General features: G+C 36.8%; 1 protein-coding gene and 1 non-coding gene across 2 annotated transcripts in view; both read right to left on the bottom strand.

Moving 5' to 3' along the window:
- Window positions 1-14,682, bottom strand: part of IPO7 (importin 7) — a 52,538-nt gene that overhangs the window by 13,424 nt on the left and 24,432 nt on the right. The window contains exons 6-15 of the mRNA XM_032788120.2: window positions 14,299-14,388; window positions 13,719-13,813; window positions 13,532-13,616; window positions 5,837-5,971; window positions 4,870-4,969; window positions 3,599-3,675; window positions 3,054-3,170; window positions 1,974-2,063; window positions 1,291-1,456; window positions 274-434 (exon numbers count right to left, since the gene is read on the bottom strand). Coding sequence (XP_032644011.1) covers window positions 274-434; window positions 1,291-1,456; window positions 1,974-2,063; window positions 3,054-3,170; window positions 3,599-3,675; window positions 4,870-4,969; window positions 5,837-5,971; window positions 13,532-13,616; window positions 13,719-13,813; window positions 14,299-14,388 — 1,116 coding nt within the window. The remainder of the gene's footprint in view (window positions 1-273; window positions 435-1,290; window positions 1,457-1,973; window positions 2,064-3,053; window positions 3,171-3,598; window positions 3,676-4,869; window positions 4,970-5,836; window positions 5,972-13,531; window positions 13,617-13,718; window positions 13,814-14,298; window positions 14,389-14,682) is intronic.
- Window positions 1,603-1,784, bottom strand: LOC116829356 (small nucleolar RNA SNORA23). Its single transcript, XR_004374716.1, has one exon. It is a non-coding gene; the product is annotated as a small nucleolar RNA SNORA23 (small nucleolar RNA).

The following is a 14,682-nucleotide window of genomic DNA, read 5'->3' as shown; positions in this document are numbered from 1 at the left end:
ATAAGACTTTTTACTCTAATCTGATTCTGAAGTGTGCTGTGAAGGGTTATCACAGCTAAAATCAGGACTACTATTTCTCTATGGAAGACATTTGCTTATTGTGCTAAGAACACAGCAGCTTCTCAACACAAGGCATGCAAAACATCGGCATTACTGTGTTTAAATGGCCTAGTCTAAAATCAGCTGGCAAATGACAAACCATGTTAAATATAAGGAACAAAATCCCTCATGTTTAACAAACTTCTCAAGTGCAAAGTGACCAAACAGGCTTACCAAATGCTGGGTCATTTCTACTGCAATGGGAGTAACCTCTTCACTATATTCACAGATCATTTTCTGAATCACATTGGTAAGATCATCATTTTCAGTCTCTCTTATAATATGAAGCAGAGCTTGCATTACAGGTCTAATAAATGGTGTAATATATTCCTTAGCTGCAAAGTGGAAATAAAACACCAATTGTTGATTCTTACATTCTTTTTATAAAAATTATTGTATCAGTTTAAGAAAACTAGAAATTCACACTTTACTACTACTGAAATATTTAACACATAATAATCTAAATATATTTTTCATACAACTAAGCCAATAGAGAGAGACAAAGCACTATGATAACATGAAACACTTCATATTAAATTAAGTGTATACAGCAAAAAACTGTTAACAGCACATAACTATTACAAGACTCTGAACAGTAGCTGGGAATTCAGCAATAGAGCAATTATATACTACAGGTTATGTTTCTTTCTAAGGGTACGTCTATACTACCCACCGGATGGGTGGGTAGTGTTCAATGTATCGGGGATTGATTTATCGCATCTTGTCTGGACGCGATAAATCGATCCACTAATCAACGCCTATACTCCACCTTGGCAAGAGGAGTAAGTGGAGTCAATGGGGGAGCCGCGGCAGTGGACTCACTGCCGTGAGGACAGCCAGGTAAGTCGAACTAAGTTACTTCGACTTCAGCTACGCTATTTGCGTAGCTGAAGTTGCGTATCTTAGTTTGAACCCCCCTGCTAGTGTAGCCCAGGCCTATGCTTGCTGAGCCACAACAGAAGTTTCCTTGTCCAAAAATTACTTATGTCAAGCACTCCACTTGTTTTAACCACAGCTGGCAAATTACTATCAATGGACGATAAAAACAAATCTCCCAGAAGGTAATTCTGATAGTAGTATATTAGTGCTTAGCTCATGAAAATAGTGCATTATATCTTTTCTGCTTAAATTATGTCTTCTTTAGAAATGTTACAGAGATATTTTCTCTAACTTTAACAAAAAAGAGTGTACCTTTCTCTTGATTACTGATCAAAACCTGAAGTGCTATGGCAGCTTCCACTTTCACAGGCATTTCCCTATCATCAATCAAACATCGTCTTGTGAGTTCTAGGGCTGTCTGGAGGTTCTGGTCACTCTTAAATTTAACTTCACAGAAATAATGAAGGACCCAGCAAGCCTGCGAAAAAATGCATCTAACAACTTCAGAAAGTGGTTGTTTTAACGACACTTGTGGATTGTCAGATCTCCAAGAAAATAACAAATAATTAATTAGTACTACGTATGTTATTTATTAACTAAAATACTAGGAACTTTTAAAAATAAAGATGTTTGAGAGTTTGGAGGCTGGACAGTGGTAGGTTTGTCTTTTAGACATCACTAGACCAGTACTATGATCTCAAGTTCATCTTTGGCCACAGGTTTTGCGTGAGCAGTCTGGTCTAAATGCAAAACACAAATGGACCATACCACTAGACACAGAGGAAAAACTATGCACACAGTACTGCAGCCATTTTAAAATTATATGTTGCTACATCTTAAGAAACTAATACTTTTATGCTTAAAACTTGAATGTACTTTATTATAGGAGGGATGCAAATAGTTTGTCAATTTAGAGCATGATACAAATCAGTAAAAACTGTAGCTATTTAATTGTAGATCAGCAAGTGAACAAAGTAATCCTTATACATTCTTACCCGTGCTCTCATATAGCCCAGCTCACTGCTGAAGAGAGGGAACACATGATTCTGCAACATGTACTCCATCTGATCTTTGTATATCTTCTTCTGCGAGAATATTAAGGCAATTACATCAGTTGGTATTTTTAAATAAAAGCCAGAAGTGGGAGAAAAAAATTTGAGTTATTGTTAATCTTATTTTATACATAAAAGTGTAAATAAAGAGAGAGTGTGATGTCTTAACATACCAAAAAGAAAACCATGCCATAAAGTGACAGATAGCCTATCTATTCACTATCACAACAAACAAACTAGGAGAATTCTATATGTTCAAGACCGATTAAGACCAATGCTTCATGGTGCAAAAAAAAAAAAAATTTTTTTTAATTATCTCTTATCTTTGGATAACTAAGGCTTCTTTATTCTGCAAGTTTCTCTCTCTATTTTAACCAAACACAAACTACTTATGACAAGGAAGAAAGGGCAACCACCTCAAAATGTGGTTGTAACTGATCCATCTTAAGAGAAATCAGCTTCTTCCAAGTCATCCTCTGCTAGCGTAAGCAAAGAAGGTTGCTAAACCTGCTACACAACTAGTTTTCTACAAGAAAATGAAATACCTAAATCAGCAGGCTCTCTCTGATCAAATAAATTTACTGATATGAACAACCAGGAATTTCATTATCAAGTGGAACTGAAGAACCTATGTAGCAATTTACTGTTTATCAAAAGGCAGCATGGCAGTTCCAAGAAACTAAAATAAATAATTTATAATAAATGTTGTCAGAAAATCAACTTTCAGTTATTCACATTCCTTTGTTGTCAACACATCAGAACTATATGTGCATGTTTTTGAAGTCTAGCTTCCTGCAAGAGATGGAAAAGCAAGATTTGTATAATGAAGTCTGCAACTGTACAAGAGACAAATAATTAAGCTCCACCCTAGAAGAGTTGTATCATGACATCTAAACCAAAACTTTCAAATTCAGGGAGCTAATCTCGATTATTCTAAATACTGCGTTAGGTGTGGAGGAGGGGATGAGTAGAAAAGGAGAAGGAAACAGAACCAGAAGACCCACTAGAAATCAGTACACTTACTTTTAGGAGAATTTCAGCCAAAGAACCAATCATATGTAGAGCACCATCTTTCTTACGAGGATCAGCATTTGGCTCTGTGAGGATCTGATAACAAAAGCCCATCGTCTTCTGCAGGACCTAGTTTGATAAGGGCTTTGTGTTAGTAAAAATACTTTAGCCAGTCTTCTAAAGTACTACTGTCAATTCTCTAAAATGCTCACATTGAAGAAAAAATGAAATATATTTGAACAAAAGACTGGGTTTAGGCAGTGCTTCATGCCATCGCTAAAACACCATGCTGATTTTATAACTCCTGGGTGCATTAGCAAATATGGCTATCCAGCCTCAAGGAGTAAACTCATACCAACAGGTGAGTACAAAAAAACCTGGAAAATAATGGCATTATTATGAACATTATAGTTCCTATGTATTAAGCAGGAAGATTTACAACTACCTTAATAATAGATTCTTATCTTTTGTTTCAAATATCTCAGCAAGTTGCACAGAAAATATCAAATAAGACTATTTGGTTCATTTAGTCCAAAGCTAATCCTTAAATAGCTTACCTCTTTTCTTTTACTACATGCTGTAAACAACAATGTCTGAGCAGCAGTTGTAGGAGAAATGAAGTCTTCAAACACATCTATTAAATAAATTTCATAGGCTATAAATTTTTATCCTTGAATACAGTTCACAATGTTAAAATAAATGAGATCTAATGTAAAATAAGAGCAACAGTATTCAGATATGTCACCCAGCCGTGCCTTTATATTACAAGCATTTCAATGCAGATCTCTAAGAAAAATTAAACTATGAAATGACAAGACGAGACATGTCTTGAGTTTTCTGGCACAGAAACATTCCATCCTTTGTTAGCATTACAACAAAATGTCTGATTATAAGATTCCCGGGGCCAGGACCTTCTTTTATATCTGCACAAGGTCTATCACACTAATTACACTGGGAAAATATTTTTTAGCTGTAATAAGTAGGCAAAACTGGGCGAGTTGAAAACAAACTAGATCTTTAATTCTCTTCTTGTTCAACCTTCTTCAGAGGCTTTTAGAACCCTTGTCAACAGCCATATGGTTTACATTTTGGGGTTTATCCCCTTCAGGCAAAGGACATCCCATCGGGATTCTAAGCAGCCTGAAGTCCTAAGTGTACCTTCAGGAAGGTCCAATTCCTTCACTTTCATACCCTACTTGAACAGGCTATGAAGACTTTTGGAACACTTCAAAAGACACAATGAAGAGCCAGAGGAAATGAACATAAAAATGAACAGAACACCCAAAACTTCCATGGCTACTTTAGTCTCTATATAGATAGATCCATCTTGAATTTATGCCTTGTGTTGAATTACTTGACCTTGTAATAAGAAATTTTGGCACATGGTAAAGATCAGCATCTGAAATGTAGCTACTGCATGTAAGCCATGCATGATTTTAACGATTAAATTTAACTGCATTTTTAAAGAAAAACAAAAACAGCAATTTTAAAAGTTAGCTCTTTCACAGCTATGAAAAAGTTATTGCACTGCCATATAAACATCTTGTGTTCTCTCTCTCTCTCTCTCTCTCTCTCTCTCTCTCACACACACACACACACACACACACACACATCCCTTGTTCACCTACACTGAGAACCAAGATAGCTGAATTTAAGGTATCTGTAGCCATGTTGACAAGCACTGATCTATCACCTCACTTAAGAAAAATGCACAGCACTTAGAAAAAAAAAAATCTAGTTATCTTTATTTTCACAATGCACTTTTAAAAATACTGGCTTTGTTTGGCATTATGTTTTTTTAATGTGTATGTAATATTAAAATTCTCACCAAATTTCATACGTATGTATTCATATGGGTCTTCTTGCCACAACTCCTCATCAGCATCTGTATAGCACATCAATGGAAATATAACATCTTGGATAATTCCCTGCAATTAATGAGTGACAAAGAAAAAGGATTTAACCTATTAAATCAATCATCATTTGCTCTCTTCTCTTTAAAACAATTTAAATTTTTCTTTTACATCAATTTTAGACTTGGGATGGAAACCTTTTAAAATTACATTGTCATAACAGAGAAGAGCCAACTGTTTCAAATTAAAGGATGACCTGCAATGCAATGCAAGCCATTGTGTATCTTTTGGGCAATGGAGTACTAAGCTAGTAAAGGTGGCATAAATTTTGTTGCTGACATTAACTCTGAATTTGTGCGGTGTTACATTATATGTACAATTCTTGATCCATTAAGAAATACAATAGTTTAACTATGGGCTCAGTGTGCTAAAGGGCTGCTGATGAAACTGCATGATTGTTTTGGGATCCTATTTATATTGTAAGGGCTTATTTAGTTTCCATTTGGATGTCTCAGTTCACACCATTGTATTAAGTCATTATGATACTAATAAAAATGTATTCTATGTTTTACATTTTAAAAGAGCATCCAAGTCCACAATAAGGAGCATCAACCAATCTGGGTTTTAGCCTTTAGTAGGGCTGCAATCCTGCAAAGAGACATGCTTGAAATCAATGGGACTACTCACAAGCCTCAAGTAGAAGTCTTTGCAGGACTGGGGCCTAAATATTGCAAGTGTTTGTTTCAACCAGAGAAAATGAATATTTCAGCTAAGCTAATGTAACAAGATGTGCTTCTCCAGAGCAGATCTGAACTCTCAATAAACAATCTATAATACAAACTCATACATCTTAAGTTCTAGTAGGGATAGAGAGTTTATAAACAAACTGACTTATACATAGTAATTTGGTCATTTAGAGACTATTCCCAGAAAATGTTTTACTTGAACATGGGGCTTCAGATTCTTCCAGGTCACAGCATGTGACACTCCTTGATTGATGTAGTTCAGTGTTTGCTGAAGAACTCTAGGAGCCAGGTACTGCTTTTCCTTGTACTGATACAGCACCTTCAGCAACACCTGTGAAAAATCAAGTCTCATTAATAGCTTACAGAAATCTGCGCATTTTGCCAGCAACCAAGAAGCCATTTAATCTGCAGGACTGCCCGCACAAAGCCCTTCGTAGGCTTGCAAATGTAAACAGATTTTTACTACATTAAAATAGTGTTGACTAGTCTGAGTTAACATGTGACGGGTTCCTCTGGTCTGTGGCATGTCCAATTCTCCAACACAAGTTTAGTTAATTTGCTCAGGTAATTTTTAGTGTTCATGAGAGATGGTGGATTAACAGTCCTGGAGACTGAAGTCCTCTATTTAACCAAACAGGTACGTCTCATGCAGCAGTAGTGCAAGTTCTCTACACTCCACTATCAGCAAATGCCTCCTGGGAAAGGAGAGAGGATGGGCCTCAGAATTGTTTGGGTAACAGTGACTCATGCTAACTCTACCCAACACCACAGCACAGGATGATGGGCCCTTTCTCCCCTCAGATAAGGATGTTAATAAGCATCACTGACATTTCATCTTGCAGTTCTTTTTACAGACCCAGCTGCTGCATTGCTTGGCCTGCCAAACTACTTGGCCTCCTTGGCTGGTGCCCTCCAGCTGTTTGTTGCCTTGTGTTTGAATTTAGTATGGCATTATGGAGGTGTCTCAGTCACCCCCTAGAATATACACAGGTATAATAAAACTCTTAATTCAAAACACAACATCCAACAGAGAGGGTAAAGGAGGGGTGGCTCCGTTTGCTTTCTCCTGTGCCTTCTGGTCCTACTCTTCTAAAGGGATGGGGCTCCTCCAGATAAGTCTAACAATTTAAATTGTCAAGCCGGGGCTAACTGCAAGCCAGAACTTGGATCCATTGCATTAATGATTGGTATTTAATCTCCAAGTGATTGGAAGAGTCTGGGGACCAACATCCTGCAAAATTTCCCTGCAACTCAGCCAAGCCTGTAATATCATAATTGTTCTAAAAGAAGCAACTGGTGGGACTAAAGGGAAAAGTCAATTTCAGTCTCTGCTTATTTGATTTTTTGTCTCCGCTAAGACTAAAAATGGTGAAAACTGATTAAAAGAAAGTATCCACTGGAAAAATGTCATTCACATCTACCAATCCTCCGAGATCTTACCAGCAGTGAAATATTGATGAAGTTGAGATCCAAATATTTTTAGAAATAATTTAGTTTTTTAAAAATCTATATACGAGATTACAAAGTTGCCATAGACTGTCACAGGAGTTTAACTAGGGATCTAGCCACATATTCACCATGGACATCACTGCTTTATAAATTTTCATGATTTTTGCCTACGTATTAGCCTTCACTGAAATTGACTGGGCTCTGATCTATTAAGGTGTTTGAAAGCCCATTCATTATCTTTGCAAACCTTGGAGATGCAGGATTTTACCCATCACACTATAGATGGCTTATATATTGCCTTAGACAGTAGAGTGGCATAGCACAAAGACTTTAAATGCTCTAGGTTTATAATGGCACACATGGGATGTCAGAAAAGCAATCCTCATTTGTATCAAAATTGCTCTTTACCCTCTACTAAGCTAAATGAAGAGAAATAGGATATGAAATTGAGTCTTGAGACTCACAGAAGATGAAGTTTGTTTTATGGATGAAACTTTGGTCTGTCTACAACATCATTTTCTTGAAAAGTGTTGAAATTCAATTGTTATAACTTAAATTTTTGTTGAAAAAGTTGTAGTCATTAAGATGACTACATTGAGGTTACAAAAATATTCCAGGCAAAAAACCTAACATTACTGCATCAAGACTGAGAAATGAAGTATTTAAGAATCAGATTCTCTAAGCTCTGTTATTATGCCTTAAAATATAGTCTTTCTACTAAACAATCTGTTAAACAATACAGAGTTGGAATGTCTTATACAGCCATATATACACACATTAAGTTACAGTACATTCAGAATTGGCTTAATTTAAGGCCTAATGTAAAAGCTACAAAACAAGCCAAGTTTGGGGGAGGAGGAGGAAATCACTTCAATGGTTAAAGATAATATTTTACGCTTAGTGATGTTTAACCTATGAATGTGAAATAGAATGACTTTGACCATGGGAGCCTACCTGTGTAGTATTCTAAAATATATTTCAAGGTACAGACTTTGAGCACAACTAAGACTAAACAATGTAAATAAATTGTTGAGATATAAGCCAAGTCAAGAGTGCATATACTATAATGTTATTTCCTGCATGTAAGGTTGTATCAGAAATTCCAGTTTGTTTTCTATATTGTATTTGACAATGACTAGATGTCAAGAGACCATACTATAGAAGGCAAAGCATAAGGGACCAGTGTTAAAATTGAAGTTTCAACCTTCTGCATTTCCTGATTTCAGAGATCATTTTTTTTTTTTTAAGTGTTAGTGATGCACTAATTATACCATTTTACATTGAATTCTCTTAAAGGTTATCAGTACTGCTAGTAAGTTCCTTTATCTGGCTACTAACTTCTGTCATGTCTAACTAAGGGCTCACATACACAGTTTTTTCAAAAATTTAAATTGATCAAAAAAAACTTATCAAGTACTAAACATATAAAGTTTCCCACTTTAAATACTTAAAACTACTGAATCACAATTTCTTTACACTTGATTTTAACTTGGTTTGTTTTGTAGATATTTAAATCTAAGGAATAAGAAGTCAATTCAGCCATTTGAGTTATGAGTACACAATATATGGAGAAAAGGTTTTTAAAATAAACCACATAATTCAAACACACATGCAGACTTCAGAAGCAGCTGAATACATTTTACTCAAACTCTCCACTAAACTTCACCTTTGGTCCGAGATCAAGTACGCACATTTTTTGTTCAAATTAAATTTAAATTACCAGCAACCGAAATAGTGGAATAAAATCAAAATTGGAATTCCAGCATAATTATACCGTGTGCTATGCATGGGCACATATATGCATAAAGAGATATGGCTGCAATGATTAGAATATAAGATGATTTCTTGTTAAACCGGTTTAAGTTCTGTGTTGGATAAGTATCTCTGAGAATTCCATGAAGCTGGTACATATAGATAAGAAATCAGCTCTCCCTGGCTGCTCTTATCAAATGAGAAATAGCTAAAACATGGATTCCAAGAGTGGGGGGAGGGGGGAGTTTAAATTGAGGGAAAGGCTATCTGGTACAATTCTTGGATATGATTTAGTTTCACGTCTCTATAGTAATTCCCTTGTTATTCTCTCAACGTTTGACTTTGAACAATAAAAAACAATAAGCTGTGAAGGATTTTCTAGCAGCCAGAATATGGTGCAAATATTCTCGATCACTTCTTTCCTCACCCTACTAACAGTAAGTAATACTTATTTGAGTATCATCATAGGACTCACCCCTAATTCATCAGCAAAGCAGTCTGTTTTTGTGAAGTCCAAGATTCACAGGTGTCTCAGACAGACAGTGAAGATAATTCCAAGTTATTGATTCTGTCCCTCCAAATGTTCTAGATTATTTTTATTAGAAGTGGGAATGGGCATAATGGTGTGTATAAACGGCTTTTTTGGCCAGGTTTAAGAAAGTTCATCCAGAGCTACTTCTGAAAAAGATTAGTAGTCTTCCTTTTCTGGGATGTCAACATCTATAACCAAGTTCCTGAATTTCCTTATTACAAGAGCTCCACTTCCACACTCTATTTCAGCATAACATTACACTGCTCTACAGCCAAAATGCTTCTGAAATAAATGTAGTCAAACTTTACTAATTCTGAGTCACTGAGAACGAAAATGATGCTTAAAATTGTTGATTGGCTCTAGTCTAGCTGTTGGGCTCCAGACTACAGCAGTGGAATCTCCTGGCAGGTGATGTTAGGGTTTCCATGTTCCGTGACCGTCAAAAGGATCTTGTCCCATTCTTCTTCATGGAAGGTGATCTTGTAGCCTGCAACAACATCGATGGTGTGATGGCAGCCCTCAACATCGTTCACGATCCAGATGAGTGGAGACTGTTCATTGATTCATCGAAGACGAGTCTTAAAGCTGTTTTGCTGCATAATGGCAATGTTTTGCCATCAATTCCAGTTGGTCATGCAGTCCATATGAAGGAAACCTATGACAACATGAAACAACTTTTGATGTGCATAAACTATGACCAACATCAGTGGCAGCTTTGTGGCGATTTGAAGGTTGTTGCTCTCTTGCTTGGTCTGCAGACTGGATACACAAAGTACTGCTGTTTTCTCTGCGAATGGGATAGTCGTGCAAGAGATTTCCACTACATCAAGAAAGATTGGCCACTCCGACAGTCATTGGAGCCTGGGAGGAAAAGTGTTCAGCATCCACCACTTGTTGAATCAAGGAAGATTTTGTTACCACCCTTACACATCAAGCTGGGTCTGATGAAGAACTTTGTCAAGGCCATTGACAAAACACAAGCAGCTTTCAAGTACCTCCGTGGAAAATTTCCAAGGTTAAGTGAAGCTAAGATAAAGGAAGGTGTCTTTGTTGGTCCTCAGATTCGTGAACTTCTTCGAGATGATGCATTTGACCATGCACTGCGTGGCAAGGAAAAGACGGCATGGAAAGCCTTCCAGTTAGTGGCAATAAATTTTCTCGGAAACAACAAGGCAGACAACTACAGGTTGTTGGTGGAAAACCTCCTCAAGGCATACAAAAGCCTTGGTTGCAACATGTCACTAAAGATACATTTTTTGCACTCTCATCTAGATTTTTTTCCACCGAACTGCGGAGCAGTGAGCGACGAGCACGGCAAGCGATTTCACCAGGACATTGCAACAATGGAGAAACGCTATCAGGGCAAATGGAGCCCATCAATGCTTGCAGACTATTGCTGGACAGTGACAAGAGATGCTCCATTTAATGAATACAAGAGACAAGCCAAGAAGCGCCGAGTAGACACTGAATAGGACTAAACTATGTACATAATAGTTTTTTGCCTTTTGTTTCATAATAAATTTTATTTATATAACCCTTTTGCTGATTTTTAAAGTGTTACATAAACAGGACAGGTGAAATATTATCATGTAAAGCAACCATAAACACATGAAAAGACCTAGGTTTACAATTTTTGATTAAAACTCTACTATCTACACAATATACATAGACATAAAATGTAAAAACTTAAATATCTTAGAAACAGTAGCCAATCAGTTCTTTTGTCATATTTGAATTCAGCACATCAAAATACATAATAAATAGCACATTTTATCTCTGAAGCAGACGACTTCTCAAAAATTGTAGACCAGCATTATCAGTTGGCTCTGGTGTTCATTTGTTCTTTGATACCAAGTGTGGTGGGATAAAGGTTTTGTTCTGCTCTGCCCATTTGAATACAGATTATTCCATCTCGACAGCTCAAATGACACCAATGCTATTATTAAAAACCTGTTTGCTTTTGACATTACTTATCATACTTTCCAAATTGGTCTCCGTATCAGCCAGCTGATAAAACTCATTAGACCACTTGTCCTGTGCTATCTGGGTTCTGGAGTGTACTTCCCAGGTAAGTGAACTCTTTCAATTCTTCCCAGTTCAGCATTTTCTGAAAGAAGTTATATTTTGTTGCGCATCACCCTGTTGGTACGATGACCTCTTACCACTTGCTTACATTCCCTGTGTTGTTTAAGCTGTTTAGAAGAAGAGTGCAGAAACTTCATTTCTGTATGAAACTAGTACAACGAATAGCTTCACCAAACAGTCAAAATGACATGAGGTGTCCAAAAATTCAGTGGTTGATAAGCTTCAGATTACTATTCAAATAAAATCCCGGGTCTATGATCACATTCAGATAATGGATCCTTGACGCTGGAGCTAAATGACTCTTCCCATTTATCATTTGTTTTGTGAGATGCCTTCTTTCTTCTGGGCAACCTCAGGAGATAGAGAACAGAGGGGCAGACATGTACTCCACTCCTTTCAAGCAGTAATTAGAACCCTTCTGAAAACTCATGGAGATATGACCAAGAGAGCCTCATATTGGCAATCACTGATGTTTTGTAACCCAAACAGAGGGAAGGAGGAGGAGCAGGCCTACAGTCACCAACAACACCTTCAGTGAGTTTCTGCCAAATCTGCACTTGAACAATTTGTAAACCCACAGTGCATATTTACTTCCCATTTCTCTTTGATAAAATTAGAAAATTCATGACAGTGTCTGTGAAACTCTTGAGCCTGTCTACAAGCATCAGAAATTGCTTTTTATTTTCTTGTGTTTCAGAAGGTCTCTTGATTTTGTGATTAAATAAATGTTTTAAGAATTGTTTCCAATGTGTAGTTGAGGGATCAATTCCCTTGCGCACATGCCTTAGGCTGACCTCCACTGCTGTGCAAAAAGTCAGAGTTTTGAATAGTGTGGACTCTGTGTCATGTGTTGGGTTTGATTTTTCCAAACAGTCTGTTGGAGTAGTATATTCTGGACTTTCCTATTTTTGTGTGTGTGTGTGTGTGTATATATATACACACACACACACACGCACCATCTTCCAAAATTTGTGTCCTTCCTGAGAATCTGATCAAAATAACTCCCTGTTTCTAGGTAACTTCATGTTGTTGAGACAGGAGAAGTTTCTGTGTGTTCAAATATCCTGCCCCTCAAGAATTTTCCTTTAAAGACCTGAACCACAGCTGTCTCCTGGATAACATGATAACAGACAGATAAACTGTCTAAGAGGCAAGTCTAAGAAGTACACCTGAAAAATCTTCTCTGTCAAGCAGTATCAATTTGTAATTTTTGAAGAGATTTTTCCATGCAATCATTTGCCCAGACTAAAATTATGTCAGTGGGGAAAAAAGCCATCCAGGCTTCATAACTCCTTCTTAGGGTGGACAATCTTGGTACTTGACTCCTTAAGTCCTATTCACCTTCAGATAGCTTATTAGCACCTCGAAAAGGAGTTACAGCCAAATCCACTGTAGAGAGAGAATTAAAGCTTGCCTTTCTAAACTGCACTGAATATTGAGAGACAAGGTGGGTGAGGTAATATCTTTTATAGGACCAACCTTTGTTGATGTGGGACACATTTTGAGCCACACAGAGCTCTTTTTCAGTTCTGGGAAAGGTACTTGCTGGATCATAGCAAAAAGCAAGGTGCAACAGCCTGTTTAGCATAAATAGTTAACGTATACTGTACGGGACCATTGAAGGTTATGGACCGCTAACACCTCTGCAGAGGGTGTTATGGGTTACATTTTGTTGTAATAAGCCATAAATCCAGTGCACCTGCTCAATCCTAGGAGCCCAGGCTCTAGGACCCTGTCAGCTGGGAGGGTCTCAGAGCCTGAACCTGAACATCTTCACTAAAATTAAACATCCCTTTAGCCTAAGCCCAAATCACTGTCACAGGCCTAACTGCGGTATAGACATACCCATAGTGTACTTCAACAGATTACACAAGCAACAAACAATATTTCTTAAGAAGTGAACACTGGATTGTTTCAGTTGATAACTAAGTGTAAGTATTTCCTACATAGTCCCTGACAGCATCAGGTTAATGCAAAATATTTTGAAAGGAGCCTTCAAAAAGATGAGGGAAGGAAGAAATTATTTTTAAATGTCACATTTACCCTAATACCCCAGGTTCAAGCATTTCTTACCTGTTGGACACCAACAGCAAATGCCTTCAGGAACACTTCAGCAAATTCACTGTACTCCTTGGAAACATTACCAGGGCTTCCATACCTAGAATTAAAAGTGAAAAATTCAAGCATGCAGAAATATTTTGCTGAATTTCATATTAGAAGTTAGGTTTTTTCAATTTGACGGCATGGGAAGAACAGCTACCTCTCAAAAAGTCTAGCCAAGATGTGCAAAGCCCATTTCTTGGATTTCCACCAAGGCAATTCTGGTCTATCATCTTCATCAACTTGAAGAGTTTCCTTTAGGAAGAAAGATTAAATTTGTTGAATATTGCTGAAATGTCAAATTTAAAAAAAAAAAGTTTTGCTTCTCTTTTAGCACTATTAGCTGAACAATCACTCTTCCAGCTCTACAGAAATATCAGATATAAAAATATGAGTTAAAAAAAGAAAGCCCACAATAAAAAGGTAATGTATAAATGTTCAAATACAACTTTCCTTTGTAAAAAGCCAAAATGAGTTACAATACAATTTGCAAGTTTTTGTTTTGTCTATAAAGAAGAGGTAATATTTTCAACTTTCTCCATTTAGTCTCTGTTTAAACCACCATATTAACCTTACAAAATCTTATTTGTCCTGCCACACATTTAGAAGACGTCTTGTAGAAAGAATAAAGAAAACAATAATGTTAACATTTTTAATCAACTTTTAAATACAGGAAATTGAATTCAGAAGCCAATTTGCAAGCCCAAAGAGAAATACACACATAAAATAAAAGTACTTACAGCAGGTACATCTCTGTCCACAACCGTTTTTAGAATTTCTATCCATTCTGTCAGGTTTTGCTGGTTTATCAGCTCCAGAGGTAACGTATACTATTTAAAAAGCATAAAATATGTTCAGTATAAAGCCATTTAAAACAACCTGATCAACTGCTTGAATTATGTATGTTTGAATGCTCATCAAAATCTTACTGAACATCTGCTATACACTTGGATATACTATGAGCGGTGAGCAAAGTAGTGAGCGTGATATTGGATGGTGTTAGACAGTGATCTTTTGCAGCCTATTCCACATCCTCAAAAACATTCTGCTTCCTTCCAATTCTGCCTTACTTGGAATTTTGCTACAAGATGATTTCACAATATCTAAGTTATTCTATCTTTCTG

Source organism: Chelonoidis abingdonii, chromosome 4 (genome assembly GCF_003597395.2).
Source record: "Chelonoidis abingdonii isolate Lonesome George chromosome 4, CheloAbing_2.0, whole genome shotgun sequence".
Lineage (NCBI taxonomy): Eukaryota > Metazoa > Chordata > Testudines > Testudinidae > Chelonoidis > Chelonoidis abingdonii.
This window is presented reverse-complemented; position numbering and strand designations above follow the sequence as displayed.